Source organism: Mustelus asterias, chromosome 2 (genome assembly GCF_964213995.1).
Source record: "Mustelus asterias chromosome 2, sMusAst1.hap1.1, whole genome shotgun sequence".
Taxonomy (NCBI): Eukaryota; Metazoa; Chordata; class Chondrichthyes; order Carcharhiniformes; family Triakidae; genus Mustelus; species Mustelus asterias.
This window is the reverse complement of record NC_135802.1, coordinates 36266388-36287115: the sequence shown is the minus strand read 5'-3', so window position 1 is coordinate 36287115 and position 20728 is coordinate 36266388. Positions and strand designations below refer to the sequence as shown.

The following is a 20728-nucleotide window of genomic DNA, read 5'->3' as shown; positions in this document are numbered from 1 at the left end:
CAAGAACCAGCAGAGATGGGCAATAAATGCACAACAACATTCCAATAATGTGAGAAACGGCACTCCCCCAACCGGAATTACTGAATCCAAGCACTGAGCAGCAAAATTTGTGGAACTATTTCATTCAGCAATCGTGAAATCCTAAATTTTGAGAATCAAAATTCATCCCTGACCAAAAGCCTAAACCACATCAGTATTTCCACTCATGGAACTTTCTCCTCCGGAAGCAACCAAAAAGATAGTAACCAGAATCCAAGCAGTCTATGCTCTGGACTTAAAAACACATCTCTGCTAGTTTAAAACACCATTCAAATCACAAATAGTACTACTTTGCCATTTAAAAAATGCTGAGAAACCTACATTATTAATACTTTATCTGAATAAGAACTGACATAGGACATCTAGTGGTATAAAATAAGTACTACAGCAGTCGTATTACACAGGATATTGAAAAACTGGGCCATGTTCCACACAAGAGAGCAGGTGGCAAATTATCTTAGGGCAATTATGAGTTGCTAATATTTCATAATTCCTAAAGATAAAAAACATCAGCAAATTCAATTATAAATTTTAAAATCATACTGAAATATCTCCAATAGATTTCAATTTATTTTTAAGCTTGAAACCAGCCAATAGGCTTCATATCTTCCATCCTTTTCAAGGTTTATTTAGAAATTTTAAGAGTTAAAAGGCAGCAGCTATGCTGCTGCACCTGCTATCAATCAAGATTGTGCAAAATCTAGACAAATCATTTTAAACCAATGGACTGCATGTAATAAACAATGCCATGCAGGCTTAATACATGGATTTAAATTGATGCAATTACAAATAAAACTTCCTGGGGGATCTGAGTGATATAATAGGTTAGGCAGCAGACTCTCAGTCCTGGAGCAAGTGTTTAAAGCAGCTTAGACTGATGGGCTGACACTGTCTTCGTTTGCTGGAAAAAAGGTCAACATTCCACTCGCTTGGAGGGCCTTAAAACAATTCTTAATGGACTTGGGTCCAACAGTGCTAATTGCCCATTGTGCCAATATACATCCACAGTATTTTGCTTTTATTATTCATGCTGTAACTGGGTGCTCGAAATAGAGACTGCCCCATTCCCAGGATCAAGTTCTCTTTGTTTTGACCAAAGTTTACAAACATGTCAAAAGAGAAAATTTCTAGACAGCACTCAAAATTAAGGATGCAAAACCAATAATAAGACTCTTGTAATAAGAACATAAGAACATAAGAAATAGGAGCAGGAGTAGGCCATCTAGCCCCTCGAGCCTGCCCCGCCATTCAATAAGATCATGGCTGATCTGACGTGGATCAGTACCACTTACCCGCCTGATCCTCATAACCCTTAATTCCCTTACCGATCAGGAATCCATCCATCCGCGCTTTAAACATATTCAGCGAGGTAGCCTCCACCACCTCAGTGGGCAGAGAATTCCAGAGATTCACCACCCTCTGGGAGAAGAAGTTCCTCCTCAACTCTGTCTTAAACCGACCCCCCTTTATTTTGAGGCTGTGTCCTCTAGTTTTAACTTCCTTACTAAGTGGAAAGAATCTCTCCGCCTCCACCCTATCCAGCCCCCGCATTATCTTATAAGTCTCCATAAGATCCCCCCTCATCCTTCTAAACTCCAACGAGTACAAACCCAATCTCCTCAGCCTCTCCTCATAATCCAAACCCCTCATCTCCGGTATCAACCTGGTGAACCTTCTCTGCACTCCCTCCAATGCCAATATATCCTTCCTCATATAAGGGGACCAATACTGCACACAGTATTCCAGCTGCGGCCTCACCAATGCCCTGTACAGGTGCATCAAGACATCCCTGCTTTTATATTCCATCCCCTTCGCAATATAGGCCAACATCCCATTTGCCTTCTTGATCACCTGTTGTACCTGCAGACTGGGCTTTTGCGTCTCATGCACAAGGACCCCCAGGTAATCCACAGACAACATTATTGGTTTCACACTTACTGTAGGTTTTGAGAAGGTATTGGTGTATTAAAAAAAAATCTGTACTTTGTCAGACATTACTGTATTCAAACTGGCTGCTGCATTACCTAATAATGTTAACTAATTCAAAAATAATTAATTGTAGGTTAAGCACTTCGGAGGTCTAGAAGACATGATAAAACATATAAATGCAAGATTTTTTTCTTAAGACTACAATAGAAGCCAATTCCAGTAAACATGCTTCAATAGTACAAGTTTACTGATCCAAATCTCCAACAAACAAATATGCTCAAGCTCTCTTCTACCTATATTTTTTTTCATATTGAACGGAGCCAAAACATCATAATTCTGGTAGCTGTGAAATGGTTTCCACCATGTTCCAACACATGTATGACATTACTTGGCAGCAAGACCACTATTTAAATACCTTTTTAACTCTGGTCGCCAAGTCTTGAACGAACAACTTTCGAAGGTTATGGAGTGTCTGCAGTTCTTTTGCCTACAGAAATTAAAATGAGAACAGGGATTAATTTTTGCACATTTATGAATGGATTCTATAAAAATCTAAAATCCAAACTCAACATCTTCAATTTCACTTACCACTGTCTCTTCCAGTCCTTTGAGGTCCTGTCTTGCTTGTTCTCGTCGATCCTGCATTATACTAAATGACAATAGATTGTATTATTTAGAATGATATATTTACACAAACAATGACATATTATATGCACTACCAATGATTTCGAAAAAAATACAAAACAGGCGGGATTTTCTGCACAACCCACAGCAATGAAGGCGGCTTGCCATTAGCTGGTGACAGGATCATCTGGTCCTACCGTTGTCAACCGGTATCCCATTGAATGCACCCCTCGCTGCCAGGCAAACCCACGGCTGGACCCGAAGATCCCGCCGGTGGGAACAGCCAGAAAATTCCGGCCGAAATTCCTGCTCCATTAAACAGGAAAGCGTTTGAGCTAGTGTATTGATTACAACTTGTCCTAAAATAATTTTGCTTCAACACCACACAGTTTTAACCTTAAAAGTAATTTTACAAAGTCTATTAAAACTTTAAAAGTCTTGTAATTTAGACACACATAAAACCACACATCACTTACGTCAGTTCATGTAATTTGCGGCTTTTATCCTGATCCACAGCTTTTAGCTTTTCATGTTCTACATGTAGACGCTCCTGTTCCAGCATCATTTTCTGATTTTGGCTAAAACGAACACAGCATATTTTGTTTTAAGCTGTAAATATTACCATTTTAAAACCAAACCACCACCCAGCAAACCCTCCTTTGAACACCAAATAGACAGGGAAATCATCAGTTTCTGTCAACAGTTCAGCATTGGGGCCAGAACATTGTAAACTTGAGCTTTGTGTTCAATTCTCAGCCAGCATACTGTGTAATTCCAGGGCATAAAGTTCTCTGATACAAGAACTGACCATCAACTTATTTCGCCAATACAATATTTTTTAAAAAGGTACACCCGGAGAATAGCAAATCTTATTTAATGAAGCTTGTAAAGTTTGAACAGTTGTTGGGAGTCAAATATTATGTTAAAGATTTCAAACTGGATCCCTTGTTTGTTGAAAACATTAAAGATCCGTTTTAATCATTGAGCCAAATGTCATGGATCATAAGAAATCAAAAGGAAATTGATGTACTGTACAAGTGATCAGATTTCTCTTCCAAAAGAAAGACAAAAATACTTGTTTATGAATTCAAGTATTATGCTTAAAAAACATACTCTTGAAGGTCGGTAATGAGCTTTTCTTTCTTTTCAATCTCATCCCTCAAACTACTGATCTGTTTCTGATGGGCTTCACGGTGGCTCTGCATTTGTTGCTCTACAGCTTGCTGTAGACAAATGAATGAGAAATATTATACACCAGTTTGAAGAGCGAACAATCTATAAAACATTTTAATATAGTGAAATGTTATATGCATGTCATAAATTAATATACAGGCCTACTCAGCAATCACTTAAAGCATCAGAGCAAAATGTAAAGTAATTCATTTGGACAGTAACAATGGATAGAGTTACCTTCACTTCATTTGCAGTCTGCACTTTGTTCAAGTGCTCCTTTTCCATTTTGTGCACTTTTTCTGCAAATTCATAAAAGATCATTTATAGTCTATAAAATCTCAACTAACAAAATCTGAATTACTTAACAGTTTAACAACTTCAGAACAAACTATTTAAAAAAACATTAAACGTTTACTTTCAGGTCTATTTTCTCCATGCTGTCAAATTTTAAGAATTCCTGGCTTTGATCCCATGGCAAACTGCAATAGTTTATTAAAACAAAAGCAAAATATTGCAGACGCTTGAAATCTGAAATTCAAACAGAAAATGCTGGGAAAACTCAGCAGGTCTGGCAACATCTGTGGAGAAGAAACAGAGCTAATCTTGTGTGTCTAATTGGAACCTGTTCTGAAGAATCAAATTGCACTTAGTTTTGAAGTGGACTTGAAACCTTAACATTGTTTCTCCCTTCCACAGATGGTGCTAAACCTGCTGAGTTTTCCAGCATTTTCTGTTATTATGTGCCTACTACAGCCATGCTGAGATAGTTTTCTGACCCTGGCTTCTATCTCAAAGAGCATTTTTTGGCTCGATGAAGCCCAAATCACAACTGCACCCAGTTGAAGACATTTGCTTGATATGTTGCCAGACCCATTTATCTCCCTTGCTAAACTTTAGTGGCCATACCAGTCAGTTCACCCCACCACCTATAATTGTGAATGACTGCAGTCCCTGGCAGACCCCACTGCTGAGATTATCTGCAGTATGGAGCTCGTCACTTTCTCTTTAGCATCTCCTCTCCTTGCAAGCAGGTAGCCATTTTGCCCCCAGTCTGGCCTGCAGCAAAATGGCTCAGGGCCAGGTGGTGCCAGCAAATTGGCATTGCTGATCAGCGCTGTGAAATTATGCTCCCCAAATACACCCACCCATCTCAGTCCTCATCCCATATCCAGGTGAAAACCCTGCTGCATTTTACTCTTCTCCTTTCCTCAATTCAAAATTCTGCCTCTACAATTTCAGACAAAAAACTCCTCCAAATTTACAGAATAAACATATTTTCTTGGTGAAATGTAAGCAATTGCAAAGGTAACTGGTGAATAAAAGATTATAATAGATGCATCTAAACACTGCATTAGAACATTATTTCTATAAACTGCAAACCTGGTTAGAGAAATACATATAATCAGCAAAAATACTACAAGTCCATGAAAACATACTCTTCTCCAGAGAGTTATGAATCTTGAACATACCTTGTGTCTGAAGCTTGACCAAGTCTTCATTGAGTGAATCAACAGATTCTTCCAGGTGTCTCTTTTTGTGTTCTATGTTCTGCAGATACTCTGTGAGTGACTTGATCTTTGCCTCATGCTAAAGTCATTGATTAAAAAAAATATGAAGCTATGGTTTAACTAGAATGAAACAGAATCTGCTCTCCCTCTCGCTGCACCCCTCCCCCATGTAAACAAAGATTCTGGTACAAGTTTAGGTGGCCTTTTCTTTGGATATTTCTATTAAATGATAAACAGGTTAAGGTGGCAATCTAGGTTATTTCTAATTGTTAGGCTTTTGCCTTTTGCAGTTTTAGTACAATGAATCAGAATCACAGAATCCCTACAGGGCAGGAGGCAATCATTCGGTCCATTGAGCCTGCATCAACAACAATCCCACCCAGGCCCTATCCCCCTAACCCCATGTATTTACCCTCTAACACAAAGGGGCAATTGAACATGGCTAATCAACCTAACCAACAAATCTAGGGTGTAGGAGGAAACCGGAGCACTCGGGGGAAACCCACGCAGACACGGGGAGAATGTGCAAACTGAACACGGTCACCTGAGGCCGGAATTGAACCCGGGTCCCTGATGCTATGAGGCAGCAGTGCTAAACACTATGCCGTCCGTATTAAATTACTATATATGCAGAGGAGGCAGAAAAAAACCTTGGAGATGGGGGTAGTTAATATATAGCATCAATCTAAATCGAAATAGCAAATTGTAAACAGTTTTAATGAAACTATTTTAAACACGCTGTGTATTGTTTTGTACACAACAGATTTTTAATCTTGTGGTGACAACGGATACAGGAATGCTTGTGCAATTGTTACCAATTCAATGTTTCATATACTAGAACAGCATTTATAACTTAATTTCCTCCTAAATGCCACAGTGAACTTCACTGTGACTCAGTGCAGCAATATGGTTTACTAGCTCAGTTCCAATTTTATGTCAATCATGATGGTATCACGTAGATTGACATAACCGTGGAACATATGACCTGACTGAACGGAGATGGAATAAAACGCACAAATAATTCTAGAGTTGCAAACCTCAAATCAATATCAAGGTTGTTCATGGGTCAATCAAATGCATCAAAATGACTGTGGGCTAAAAATGCTGAGTTGAGATGTTTATTCAGCCTTTTGAATCATGTTGAAAAATAAAGCCTTTGCAATTTTATGAAGTGAACTTCAAAATTCATTTGATGGCCTAATTTTCAGATGTGGGATATTTTAAGTGACAACTTTCTAGATGGGAAGACAGCACGGATCATCAGCTTTCAGCAGGGCATCAAGCTAAGATTGAAGGTCCACTAGCATTCAGTCAGTGGAGGGGGTTTCCAAGAGGGGAAAGGGAGATCACAATCATAGAATCTTTATGGCACAGAAAGAAGCCATTCAGCCCATTGAATCCATGCCTCCTTTTCGATGAGCAATTCAGTCAGTCTCAATCCACACACCCCACGTCTCTGTAGCCTAGCAAGTTTATTTCCCCTCTAGTGCCGATCTAATTTCCTTTTGAAATCACTAATCCTCTTCATTTCCACCAGCCTTATAAGTGAGGAGTTCAAAGTCATTACTACTTGCTGCGTAAAAACATTCTGCCTCATATCTCCTGGTGGGAAGAAAGTTGTGATTTCCTTCATAACTTACAGGAAGACTCCGCTCTTTGTCCCCACAAAGTTTCTAACTTACTCAAAAGACCTCTTTGAACTTTCCACAGGCTACAAACCTGTTTCAGGCTGGCAGCAAAGCCACTGTAACTGTCACACTCAAGCCCTGGTAAAAATGCCATTGCAATGTTATTGCTGCAAAGGGAATATCAGTTTTGATAAATGCAAGATGATCCTGCTTGCTTTAGACAGGCGCCCATCTGCCTGCAGAACGCAGGAGAAGGTCAAGCTCCACATGGAACTAACACTAACCTCTCATCATCCGAATGACATTACCCATTAAGCTTCTTCCCATTGTTTGATATAATGGTCCACTCAGTGGGCAGCCCATTTCCAGTTTTCACCAGAACAGGTTATGTACAATGACATCTTGCTTTAGATGAGCACTTGAAACACCATAGCATACAATGCTACGCATTAAGCGCAGGAAAATGGGATTAGAATAGATAGCACTCCCTGCTCCCTGGGATCCTCAGTTTTGATTTACTTATTGGATAGTTATCTAGGAAACATTAGACAGAAAAATCCTAGTCTAACTCCTGGGTAATTATACAACCGACCTTCCCAAACAAACAGTCACTGACTATCCTGAGCACCCCCCCCCCCCCAACCAAACTGCTTGGCTCCACCACGTAAGCTGATCCCCAAGCCCCTACTCCACCCAAATACACATTCTCCTCCCCCCGCCCCTCCTCACCCACCCAAACCATTTACTCAAGGCACTCATACACTAACATGGATACTGGCTTTTCAATGCATTAAATGACCATTTACCAGAATACATTAGCTAGTGCTATTAAAGGGGAGTGGTTTGCCTTCTCCAAACAACCCTGTGTTACAAGGAAGCAGCTGGTTTGAAGGTACACGCCACATTTCTGAAGCCGCCGGGTTCAGAAGTCTTAGCCAGAAAGGCGGCACTCTGACATGTAGCAGTGAAGTAGGAGTAGTGTGGAAATCTGACCGTGACTTCCACTCCTCAGATGATTCGGGCTAATGTCGCTTTATGATTGATCATAACTTATTTGAAGTTACATGAGCCCAACATATGGTAGGACCCAAAGTTTCCAGCCTTTATTTGAAAAGCAAAAGCAGGGAAATGAGGCAGGGTAGCGATGGGATACACGAATAAAAGTCAGTTTATTCAAATACTTGACTCCTAACATGCCCTGCGAATCATGACAACGTGTTTTCATAGATCTTTCCAATTTGAAACTGCTGATATTGACTAGTCTGACAAAATTAACTTTTGGCCCTGATGTAAACATGGTGAAAAGGTTCACTGTTCAAATTATTGAGCAAGCCGATCAGAACTTTGTAGGATTTGTTGAAGCTCTGCAAGATAATGCTCTTCCTTGACAGCTCTTCAGATTGAAACTGTAACTAGCAGAATAATAAAATTAGACAACCAACTTTAGATTATTACATCAATTACCTGGGAAATGCGAAGTTGACAAGCTGCCAGTTCCTTCTCGTTCTCTTCTAACTTCTGGTTACTCTCAACCTGTGTGCTTTCCAACTGCTTGCAGCGTTTCACCATGGTCTTCACTTCAGATTTCATTTTACTAATGTACAGTCGTGCAACTGTGAATTCCTCATCTAGGAGGCCACTTCCCTCAGGCTGCAAAGAAGTAAATTTATATTCACGTAGGTTGTCACAATGCCAGTGCTGTTTTCAGACAAACAGTGAATACATATCTGAGTTAGCTTTTCTTTAATAACCAATGTGGATTATTGAAACGCAAAGTTCAGCAAGGTGTAGCCGAAATGATTTTATTAGTCTATTCTCTGCCTGCTACACTACTTACAGCAACTTGCATTACTACAACACAACTTCGTAAAGCAACACAGCGCACTTGTGCAGCAACAGTATCTCACAAATACTGACATCAAGACAAGAAATCAGAAGTTTGATCAAAAAGGTAAGTTTTTAAAGGAACATCTTAAAGGGAGGTACACTGAAGTAGAGAGGTGAAGAGATTGAGGGAGCGAACTCCAGATCTTTTGCCAGGTCGCCAATGGTAGAACAATGAAAATCAGGGTGTACAGACCAGAATTCGAGGAGCGCAGAAATGGTTACGGATTATATGACTGTACGAGGTTAGCCAACGTAATTGCTGAAAGAGCTACACATGAGCTATTTACATCCTGTGGCAATTCCTGCTTACTAAAGCAGGTTCTTTCCAATGCTATCATTCTTGGTGTTTCAGCAGCAATTCACCCCAAACACCAAAAGTTTACTAATTAAGTTCATCGTGGCTTATAGCAGTGAGATGGTGTTTTACTAAATTATAATGCTAAAACACCGTGGCTGAATCTGTGGAGTGTTTATTTTCCTGTCATCTTACAAACATACCAAAAAACAAGATGGCTCATTTATTAAACACAGACTGCAGAGCTCCATGCTAAACAATTCAGTGATTCACTCAAGGCAAACATTCTGATAATCCATTCTTACCAGAAAAGAAACCCATCATTGCTTTCCAAAAAATGGCTATCCAGATGAAGGCGGCTAGATGATATCAGATGGTTAATGAAGTCTAAAATTTGCAGATGGATTTTTAAAAAACCCAGATGGTTCCTCTTTCAGAAACCAATGTTTGAGTGCATAATTTCAAAATTCATTCACAGCATCCAATCTTCAGTTTCATCACCTCTGGCTACTCTCTCAATTTTACATTCCAAATGTACTGCAAGATACCTTTGATAACAGAAAGCACGAAGTCTAAAAGTGCTCATTCACAGCATCAAATATTTATAATCTTTTAGATAACCTACCTTTTGGCACCCTTAAGTGACAAATTGAGACAAAATTCTCAGCACTGAGAGGAATCCTAAAAGGAGGAACCTGCGCCAAAATGTGTTACAATTTTCAACCCCAAAAGTTTTTGCGCAATACAGCAGTTTAATTGAAGATCAAAATCTGTTAACTAACTCATCTATGATGCCCTAAATAGAAAATCTACACTTCCCAAGAAAATAAGTATAGATTGTGCCCTTTGTCAATATTGACTGAGCTCCAGTATTACAAGAATCTCAAAAATGACCAATTCTCATACAAAACAGTTCTTTCTCTTCTGGATTTAGTGGCAGCCATGGAAAACAACTTCACTTGAATTTAACATGAGGATTTTAGCATTACCAACTATGGGAAAGACATTATTTTTAAAAAGGTGAAGGAGGATGGTACATATGACTACATAGGCCTCGGCAAAAATAATGCCGCCATTGTAAAGGGCAGCAATATTCACTTGCATAGTCATGACCAACTGAAGTAAAATAGCAAGCCTGTTTTAGGATTTTTAAGAATCAATGTCCAAACAGCAGCAAGATAATGTTGCAGATTCTTAGAGGCAGGAGTGGGCAAAAACTTTTGTTTATATCCAATTCAATCCAATCAAAGTCCAATTCAATGTCTCAGCAAGCGAGACATTCCAGATCCAAGCTGACAAGACAGACAAGCCTCTTCATGTCTTGGGCTTGATCTACATGATCCAAGCTGATTGGAGTAGGCATTGCACCTCCTCCAAGGTTTGATCTCATTTGTATTTTAGCCAAAAGACCGAGATGCCGCTTTAGAAAATTGCTTCAAATGAAGCCACAATGTAACCTTATGACTTCAACCAAGTACAGCATGTTAATACTACACGATCTTAGCCAAAAGGCCAAGATGACGACCAGCACATTATTTTTGCAGAGGTTTGTCGGTACAATTTTAAAATATTTTTTTCAAGATTCTATGCTTACTTTAACATCATTGTTACCAACTGCAATTCCAATTTCTGCAAGATCTTTTAATAATGATGTCATCATCTCAGTCACTCGTTTCTTCTGATGATTGGTCATTTCCTTCAGTTTTTGCAGCTCTGCATCGATGGATGTTAATGTAGCCTGAGATAACGGAATTAAAAGTAATCATCTTAAAATATTCATTAACACTTTGAATAAACAAGTTAACCATTTAGGCTATAAATTAGAATCAGAGGTTCAAACCAGGAACAACTAAATGTTGGTTTGGCACGTAAAAATGGTACAAGCTCATGTTAATTTGCATGAGGGCTACTTGGAGAGAAACATCATTCTGATATCCTACAAGTTTTATTTAAAATATTCAGCACAGAAACTTCATCTTTAAACCATAAACAGCACCAAGATCTTCTCATGGAAGTTACCAGCTATGATGTTTTAACAAAATGTACAATTTTGAGAGCTTCGTATCTGGAGCAATTTCTTACCGACTTTTGACCCAGCTCATCGCTTAGTAACTCAAATTCCCTAGTCTTGTCCTCCACCTCTTGTGATTTCTGGTCATAGTTAACTGCAAGTTCTTCCAAGGCTTGCAGCACCTCCTTCACTTCCTCTTTGGAGGCATCATTCTCAGCCTGCAGGCGATTTAGTTCTGACTGCATATTATCTTGGTCTCGTCTGGTGGATGCCAAAAGCTACAAAAAGATGGAAAATCAGCACCACATAGATGAAAGTACTTTTTTCCCCCATATTGCCCACAGTATTGTAAACAAGTTACATGTTCAATGTTATATTTTAAAAAGGGACAGTTATGTCTACACTACTTCAGCCATTTTATTCCCAAAGATTAAGAAATGCCTTAAATGATGCATTTAATACTGTTGTTCATGTCAATGGTTGAAACATAGAAGATAGGAGTAGGAGGCCGCCATTTGGCCCTTCAAGCCTGCTCCACCATTCATTACGACCATGGCTGATCAACCAACTCAGTAGCCTAATCCTGCTTTCTCCCCATTCGCCCCAAGTGCTACATCCAGCCGCCTCTTGAATACATCAACTACTTTCTGTGGTAATGAATTCCATAGGCTCACCACTCTTTGGGTGAAGAAATGTCTCATCTCTGTCCTAAATGGTCTACCCCGAATCCTCAGACTGCGACCTCTGGTTCTGGACACACCCACCATCGGGAACATCCTCCCTACATCTACCCTATCTAGTCCTGTTAGAATTTTATAAGTCTCTAGGAGATCCCCTCTCATTCGTCTGAACTCCAGCGAAAACAATCCTAACCTAGTCAATCTCTCCTCATATATCATTCCCACCATTTCTGGAATCAGCCTGGTAAACCTTCATTGCACTCCCGAGAGCAAGAACACCCTTCCTCAGAAAAGGAGACCAAAACTGCACACAATATTCCAGGTGTGGCCTCACCAAGGCCCAGTATAATTGCAACAACACATCCCTGCTCCTGTACTCAAAACCTCTCACAATGAAGGCCAACATACCATTTGCCTTCTTTACCGCCTGCTGCACCTGCATGCTTATCTTCAGTGACTGGTGCACAAGGACACCCACGTCCCTCTGCGCACTCTCCTCTCCTAACTTAGACAGTTTTAAAATCTTTCAATATTTTAATGCATAATCACATCGGCATGTTGGATTAATGCAATAGAAATGAGATCCTCAAGTAGGATCTCTGAATTATAGAATCCCTACAGTGCAGGGGCCATTCAGCCCATCAAGCCTGCACCAACATCAATCCTACCCAGGCCTTAATCCCCATTTCCCCAATCCCTATAACCCCACGTATTTACCCTGCTAATCCCCCTGATACTATGCAGCAATTTAGCATGGCCAATCAACCTAACCCGCACCTCTTTGGACTCTGATCTATTCAGAGTTAGTCAGTGTAATAGTTGTAGCATCAGCCTAAAGGGTCTTAACACCTTGAGCTAGAAAAACTAGTTACACCCAATGATTTCTGCTTAGAAGAGTACCCAGACACCCAACACTAACTGAGTGGGTTGTTGATGGCTGTCACCATCCAGTGAGCCATCGCCTGACGCAGGTCTATCTCTCTCTTATATAACTACATGAACACAATTATGTCAACAAGTTTGATCAGGCTTACTTCTTCCTGGTCCAACATCTGCTGCTTAAGTTTTTCCACCAGTTGGCTCTGCTGATTGATCTCCTCATCCTGCAACCAGTACAAGCAGTTAGTGAATTATCAACAATATTATTACACAAAAGAATTCCTTGTGCAAGGCTACATCAGTGCAGTTTAATTTCGAAGTACTTTGTTTTCCCACTGCCAGCAAACAACATGTATGATCTATGAAATGGAAAAGTGATCCCTTAAATTTTAAAGTTTTTACGTTTATTTTAGTGTCACAAGTAGGCTTACATTAACACTGCAATGAAGCTACTGTGAAAATCCCCCAGTTGCCATACTCCGGCACCTATTCGGATACACAGAGAATTTAGCATGGCCAATGCACCTAACCAGCACGGCTTTCAGACTTTGGGAGGAAACCGGGGCATCTGGAGGAAACCCACGCAGACATGGGGAGAATATGCAGCCTCCGTACAGTGACCCAAGCTGGGAATTGAACCCGGGTCCCTGGCACTGTGAGGCAGCAGTGCTAACCGCTGTGCCACCCACAATCTTAAATTGTATTTACAATCTTAAATTGTGTTTAAGATGCACGCAAATACACATTTGTGTTTTGTGACCAAATCCCGAATGGTAAAATTAGGCCAAATAATCAATTTCTTGCAATATGCAGTTTCTAAATGACTAGTGCGCCGTTTTTAAAAATAATCTGGCATTATTTGCTTTGGCCCATTAAATTCCACAGGTGACAATCATATAACTCGAACAGGACAATGGCAAAGATTCGAGTCATTCATTTCCATCCTTTTATTTGTTAATCTCCTTTCTAGGTAATAGTCTGACATCTCCGTTTTTAGGAACTAAACAACACAATCAACTAGCTATCATTTAAATTATGTCACAAACCTGGCACTGAGGAAATTGGAGTCTATTTTGATTTCACATAATCAACCCAACTTAACTTGTTTATATCCATATTAAGCAATCCTTTCAATCCTATTTTAAAGACATGAATCATGCCATTCTTAATTTTACCGTCTCTGAAATTAACAAGTTCAATTACGTTACATCTTCATTATTGTGAATTTTGCTAAACTGACATTTCCTCTCCTACAATGGAATGCATATCCAAATCAAAATTACATTTCCTTTCATTTGAGATGTAACATCCAGTCTTATTTCAAAATTATTCATCTTCAACACTGCTCAGAATATTTGTTTTCTTAAACAAATTACAATCGGAATAGATTTAAAAGCATTGTGGGGTATCCAGTTTTTGAGTTAGTTCCTTCAATTTAAAATGACAGATATATAATATTTTTTATTACTGGAGATCAATTCAACTGCATCGGTCAACTACTTCACTAATTCTAGAGAAGTCTGTTGCCTTAAGAATTATTTCTGGGGATTGGGAATCAAAAGCAATGATCTATACAGTAAAGCTAACATGTTTTCAACAGCAAAGAATTGGATACTAGAAAAGAGCATTTCTACCTATTGTATAAAAGCATTGTAGAAAAATTAGGGGCAGAGGATTAGCATACCTTGTCATCAAGCTGCTTGTACAGTTTTGAAATTTCTGAATCCATCTTTAATTTTTCTGCATCAGTGAGTTTAACAGTAGGAGTTTCCTCTATTTTGTCATTGGTGAGAACAATCTCAAGTGCTTCCTTGTGTTTCTCTTTGTCATACTGTTCTTCCACAGGTACAGATTCACCTATGGGAAAGAATTGAAGATATAAAGTAAATAGTACTGGTTAAATTACTTTAATTTACCTAAAATCTCATGCAACAATGTTTACAAACTTAAAATTGTAGAATACAAATTTAGGCAGCCACTTTCAAATGGATGTGAAAATTAGCAATAGAGGCATATTAGACAATTAGGAAGTCATCGACGCTGCAAAAATAAACACATTTGAATAAGATTCTATAACATTTTGGAAGTGAGGTCACTTCACTCATTTAAAGGGACACTTGGCAAGTTTTTGAGAAGACGTCCTTTGCCAGTGACAGGAAGTTCGTGTGCAGTTTGCACATTCTCCCCATGTTTGCGTGGGTTTCCTCTGGGTTCTCCGGTTTCCTCCCGTAGTCCAAAGATGTGCGAGTTAGTTTGATTGGCCATGCTAAATTGACCCTACTGTCAGGGGGATTAACAGGGTAAATATGTAGGGTTACAGGAATAGGACCTGGGTGGGATTGTGATCGGTGCTGACTTGATGGGCCGAATGGCCTCATTCTGCACTGTCGGGATTCTATGATTCTAAGTGCTAATTTGCTTAGATTGTGATAGGGAACCTCATTCGTCAAGAGCTTGCTCGACTACCTTTGGAAACCAGAGAATTTTTTTTCTGAATAGGACACGAGGCTTTTTGCCTCTGCCAGGGGTTGGGTGATCATGTGTGGAGTTATAAAAGTCTGCTGAATGGAGCAACCTTATCAGCTGATATAGTTTTCTCACCCTGCATTTTGTATTCAGGTGTCTTTATAATAATTAGCTGAAGATCAGAGTATTCTAAATTATGATCCCACTCAATAAAATGTATGTTAATTCAAAGAAAACTCATTAAAGTTTGTTTAGAAGACAATTTCTGAATTGTATATATGCATTGCAGCTCCTGAAATTAGAACAGAACATTGCAAATGTCAACACAACTATGCGTAGATCCTCTCTAGTCAAGATTTCTAAATAACATGGGTAACCTAATAAAGCAATTGGTTGGAAAGTTAAATCACCAAGTGTAACTTGTGCGGCACAACTTTATTGATGAAAGGTTACACACCTTTCCTCCATCTATTGAGTTCATTTTCAAGCCACTGTATTGTATTTCTTAAAGTCTTGTTCTTCTCCTTTTCTTTTTCATATTTCTTCTTCCACTGTTCTGCTGTGAGCTCAACATTAACAGTTACAGTATTCTTAATGGTCTTGGCTCTGTAGGAAACAGAAAAATGAAGAAACTAGTAAATTACTTTGGTTAAAGAGATAAAAACAGTATCCTCCCTAGCCTGTAATCAGAATTCTATACATATAAATATCTCCAAAAAACAAGCATTTGCTCTTGAAGTAACATAGGTACATTTATGCACACACTACACTACAACTATTCAGCACTTTGTCATACTAGCAGAAGAAAAGACAGAATTGCCCACTACTGGCACACTTGACATTCTTATAATATACCTGTCACTCCACTGAATAATGCCCTGCTTCACAGAGGCGTTCCAAGGTTACCATCATCTGGAATCACTGCCAATCCCTATAGCAATTGAAGAGTTTCAATAGCTCCTCACATTTGAACCTTATTGCCCTCTGTGGCCCTTGTGGATGGCCAATTTTTTTTTCTTATACCATGCCTGTGTTGTGAAATGTCTATCACTGCATCTTTGATAGCCACATTGTAAAATGTATGATCAATAATACTTTACATCCCCTTTGATGCAGAAGCATGTCCAACTGTTCCCTGAGCAGCGAGCCGTTGTTCCAGAGTCAGACTTTCCATACACAGTGCAACATACAGCACCCAGATACACTATGGATCTACAACTGCCGACATAGGCTTCTGGTGCTGCTATCTAATCTACATCTAACTTAAAAATAGTGCAAGCTGATGACTCCCACTACTACTAAACTTTACTTACAAACTTAGCAAAAGTATTGATTGTACAATTAAAATCCTCCTGCCCAACTGCATTTAAAATCTGAACTCCCACTGAGATTACGGTTCACACTGTTCCAGGTTTTTGTTATCCACTGGCAGCTGTCCAAGGACAGCCTGGTAATTTCTCAACACTCTTATGGTAGATTTCAGTATGCAATATTCATATCTTTATGATCAATATAGATCAGCTGTGGTTAACCTAATCAATGCCGGAGATAGAGAGGATAAGGATGGAACTAGGAAAAAATATTGACATAGGTTGAACAGTAGTGGGAGATATTCAGCATCAAGAAAGTTTCACTAAAAACATGATTGAACGAGGTAATAATGAAACACATGGATGAATAGATACGGATGAAATTGAATCCAAAAGAAAACTACCATAGACCAGGAATACAAAAGAGTTAGCCAAGTTAAAATTATGAAGGCAAACAGGGATTGCGCAGTGAATTTATTGAAAGTATTTTAAAGACATAAATAACAATGAAAATTACAATAGGGATAAGACCACTAAGGGGTACACAAATTAATTTCATAGTTAATAACAGTGAAGTAGCAGAAATAAGGCATAGTTACTTTTCCCAGCTTTTAACCAGAGGCCAACAATTTAACATAAGAATCAAAAAGGTCATCAAGGCATTTGATTTAGAATGGAGATAAACAATTGAAAAATTATACATAACGAGAGAGCTTAAAACCCATGATCTGCATGGACTGTATCCATGCAGTAGTTCCAAATGACTGGCAGACAGCTATTATTCCTATATTTAGAAAAGAATGATAGAACAAAATGAAATCAAAAATAAAATAGCATGGATTTCAAGAGAAAAGGTTATAGTATCAAATACAGATACAAGCAGAAGCTAAGAGAGGATGACATCCTCTCTTAGCTTCTGCTTGTATCTGTATTTGAAGTGTACGGGCCTTTCTAGCTGGATAGTTGACTATGATAACCATTATAGACAGTCAAGTACGATACAAAATCCAGAAGTGATACATGCACAATTACACCAACGATTGTAGATAAATGTGAGGAATAGGAACATTGGGCTGAAAAGGTTATAGTTGACCAGCTTCTCTGAAATTAGCCAACACTTTCAGGAAAGGATAAAGATAGAAAGATAGAAAAACAAGAAAAAGGGAGTTTCAGATGAAACTCTGACTAAAATTAGTGTGCCTACTTTATAAAATCCTGTTTATTTTCATTTTGCAAAGAAATTCAAGGAAGTTCTCCATAAATTATATTTGTTTTAAACAGTAGAATTGGAAAAGATGAACAACACAATAGAATATTCTTAAAGCAAATAATACTTATGAAGTAAATGTCACAAGGAAATGATCTAGCATGAATAAAGGATACCTCCCTCTACCAGCACAAGACTCTGCCAGGAGTTTATACAACACAAAAAACATTTGTAATAGTTCCTAAAATACTTAAAAGTTTACTTACCTCTGACCGAACATCAATGTAGTTTTAGTCTCTGCTTCATTGTAGGATGATGGTGAACAGCAAATAACTATTGTAGTTCTGCAGTTACCACCCAGTGAATCTTGTAAAATTCTGGTCATTTTGCTGTCACGGTACGGTACATACGTCTAAAAGAATAACCAAGGTTTTAAAAGCATACTTTATGTACAAACCCATCTTAACTTTTATATGCCTACAAGCCTATTTTTCAAATGCAACTTGCATTCATACAGTACTCAACATTGAAAGCATCTTATGGCACTTTGCAGGGGGAGAAACAAAAATAAAATTAGCACTTCAACCTTTGAAGGACATTGGTCAAGGTGACTCAGTTAAAGAGATGGATTGTTTGGAAATCTTTAAGAATATGAAAGTAAGTAGAGGCAGAAGGGTTTTGAGGAATAGTGGAAGGAACAGTAGAAAAGGTTGGAAGCAGTGCAGGGATGCAGGGTTACAGGATGTTGCACTGGCACAGCAGGGAAGGCTAGAAAGATTTGTAAATAAGGACTTCAAATTTGTTGCAAAAGTGGAAGCTGGGAACCTGCGCAGGCTGGTACAGACAGGAGTGATGGAAGAGTGGAAATTACAACAGTTCAAAGCAAAACACACAATAGGATAGAGTGTAAATTTCGGAACAAAGGCTATGAACAATTAATGATTTCAAATTGTCAATAACTCAAGACAATAAGCAAAGAAATTATTTTTAAAAACATGCAACAAGGGCGATTCTGGCCTTGGGTGACTGTGTGGAGTTTGCACATTCTCCGTGTTTGTATGGGTTTCCTCCGGGTGTTCTGGTTTCCTCCCACAGTCCAAAGATCTGCATGTTAGGTGGATTGGCCACCCTAAATTGCCACTTAGTGTTTAAAGACGTGTAGCGTCGGTGGATTAGCCTCGGTAAATGTGCGGGATTATGGGGATAGGGTGGGCTTGGGCAGGGGCTGGGTAAAATGCTCGTGTAGAGGGTCAGTGCAGACCCAATGGGCCAAATGGCCTCGTTCTGCACTGTAGGGATTCTATGGAAAGACATTTCATAAGATGCATATTTATTATGCTTTGTTAATTCTCCTGCATAGATTGCATGTTCTCTGGAATTCTCTTGTATTTAAATTTCCTCCTAATAAAAATATATGGCAATACAACTGAAAAGTCTCAAATTGGTGGATGTATTCTATGATGTCTTTGGTCAAGTTTCAAAGGTATGCACAGGAAAAATCCTTGATCTGTTAAGAATTACACTAACAGTATATGTAGTATACTCACGCTTGATTCTGCTAGAGAAGCAATGACATTCCCCAATGCTGACAAAGATTTGTTGATATTCTTGGCTTCATCCAGTACAGCCCCTTCTGCTCCAGTTTTACTGACCTTAATGGATTTTCAACAGAAGAAACATTCATAACATTACTACAATAATTTCCACATTTTAAAAATAGTTTCCCCCATCATTCACATTACTTACTACCATACACATCAAACCAGAATGGAATGTCAGACCAGATAGACTACTTTATAAATCATGCTCATGAGGAAGCAGCCTGTTGACCTCTCAGTGCAGATTATGTCAGATAGAGGTAAAGGCGGTAAGGGCTGGGCAAGAGCAGAGCCAAGCCGCACTTCAAAATGCTCCGAGATAACATCCAGGGCATCACTCTACCAGCCATTTCCCCCCTGCCTTGCAGTGGGGCCATCAAGTGCAATTCTGAGCTAATCTACAAGGTGGTCTGCAGGGTCCTGAAGATTTTCCTCGAAAACATCAGGGACTCTGTGACCTGCACCAAACACACCAAGCACAAAATGACGATGGACAGGGATTTGGTGTACGTCCTGAAGCACCAGGGATGGACCTTGTAGGGTTTTGGTGGTTGAAGACAGTTTTAAAATCTGGAGTAGAGCAAATCACATACTTGCCCCTTTCTCAAACACAGCAAATGAGTAGAATCAGAGGCTTACAGCATGGAAACAGGCCCTTCGGCCCAACTTGTCCATGATGCCTTTATTTTTAAAAAAACCTCGAAGCTAGTCCCAATTGCCCTCACTTGGCCCATATCCCTCTATTCCCATCTTACCCATGTAACTGTCTAAATGCTTTTAAAAAGACAAAATTGTACCTGCCCCTCTACTACTACCTCTGGCAGCTTGTTCCAGACACTCACCACCCTCTGTGGAAAAAATTGCCCCTCTGGACACTTGTATCTCGCCCCTCTCACTTTAAACCTCTGCCCTCTAGAAATCATAGAAACCCTACAGTGCAGAAGGAGGCCATTCGGCCCATCAAGTCTGCACCGACCACAATCCCACCCAGGCCCTACCCCCACATATTTACCCACTAATCCCTCTAACCTACACATCTCAGGACTCTAAGGGGCAATTTTTTTTTTTTAACCTGGCCAATCAACCTAACCCGCACATCTTTGGACTGTGGGAGGAAACCGGAGCACCCGGAGGAAACCCATGCAGACACGAGGAGAATGTGCAAACTCCACACAGACAGTGACCCGAGCCGGGAATCGAACCCGGGACCCTGGAGCTGTGAAGCAGCAGTGCTAACCACTGTGCTACCGTGCCGTCTAGTTTTAGACTCCCCTACCTTTGGGAAAAGATATTCACTATCTAGCTGATCTGTGCCCCTCATTATTTTATAGACCTCTATAAGGTCACCCCTCAGCCTTCTATGCTCCAGAGAAAAAAGTCCCAGTCTATCCAGCCTCTCCTTATAACTCAAACCATCAAGTCCTGATAGCATCCTAATAAATCTTTTCTGCACTCTTTCTAGTTTAATAATATCCTTTCTATAATAGGGTGACC

The 20728-nt window shown here is 39.4% G+C and overlaps 1 protein-coding gene across 1 annotated transcript in view; it reads right to left on the bottom strand.

The window, feature by feature from the left end:
- Positions 1-20728, bottom strand: part of LOC144506938 (kinesin-1 heavy chain) — a 115334-nt gene that overhangs the window by 26429 nt on the left and 68177 nt on the right. Inside the window, exons 9-22 of the mRNA XM_078233343.1 lie at positions 19184-19288; positions 17903-18048; positions 15577-15725; positions 14338-14510; positions 12809-12877; positions 11166-11372; positions 10678-10821; positions 8366-8551; positions 5235-5352; positions 4003-4064; positions 3706-3815; positions 3069-3170; positions 2557-2617; positions 2384-2455 (exon numbers count right to left, since the gene is read on the bottom strand). Of these exons, the coding sequence (XP_078089469.1) occupies positions 2384-2455; positions 2557-2617; positions 3069-3170; positions 3706-3815; positions 4003-4064; positions 5235-5352; positions 8366-8551; positions 10678-10821; positions 11166-11372; positions 12809-12877; positions 14338-14510; positions 15577-15725; positions 17903-18048; positions 19184-19288 (1704 nt within the window). The remainder of the gene's footprint in view (positions 1-2383; positions 2456-2556; positions 2618-3068; positions 3171-3705; positions 3816-4002; positions 4065-5234; positions 5353-8365; positions 8552-10677; positions 10822-11165; positions 11373-12808; positions 12878-14337; positions 14511-15576; positions 15726-17902; positions 18049-19183; positions 19289-20728) is intronic.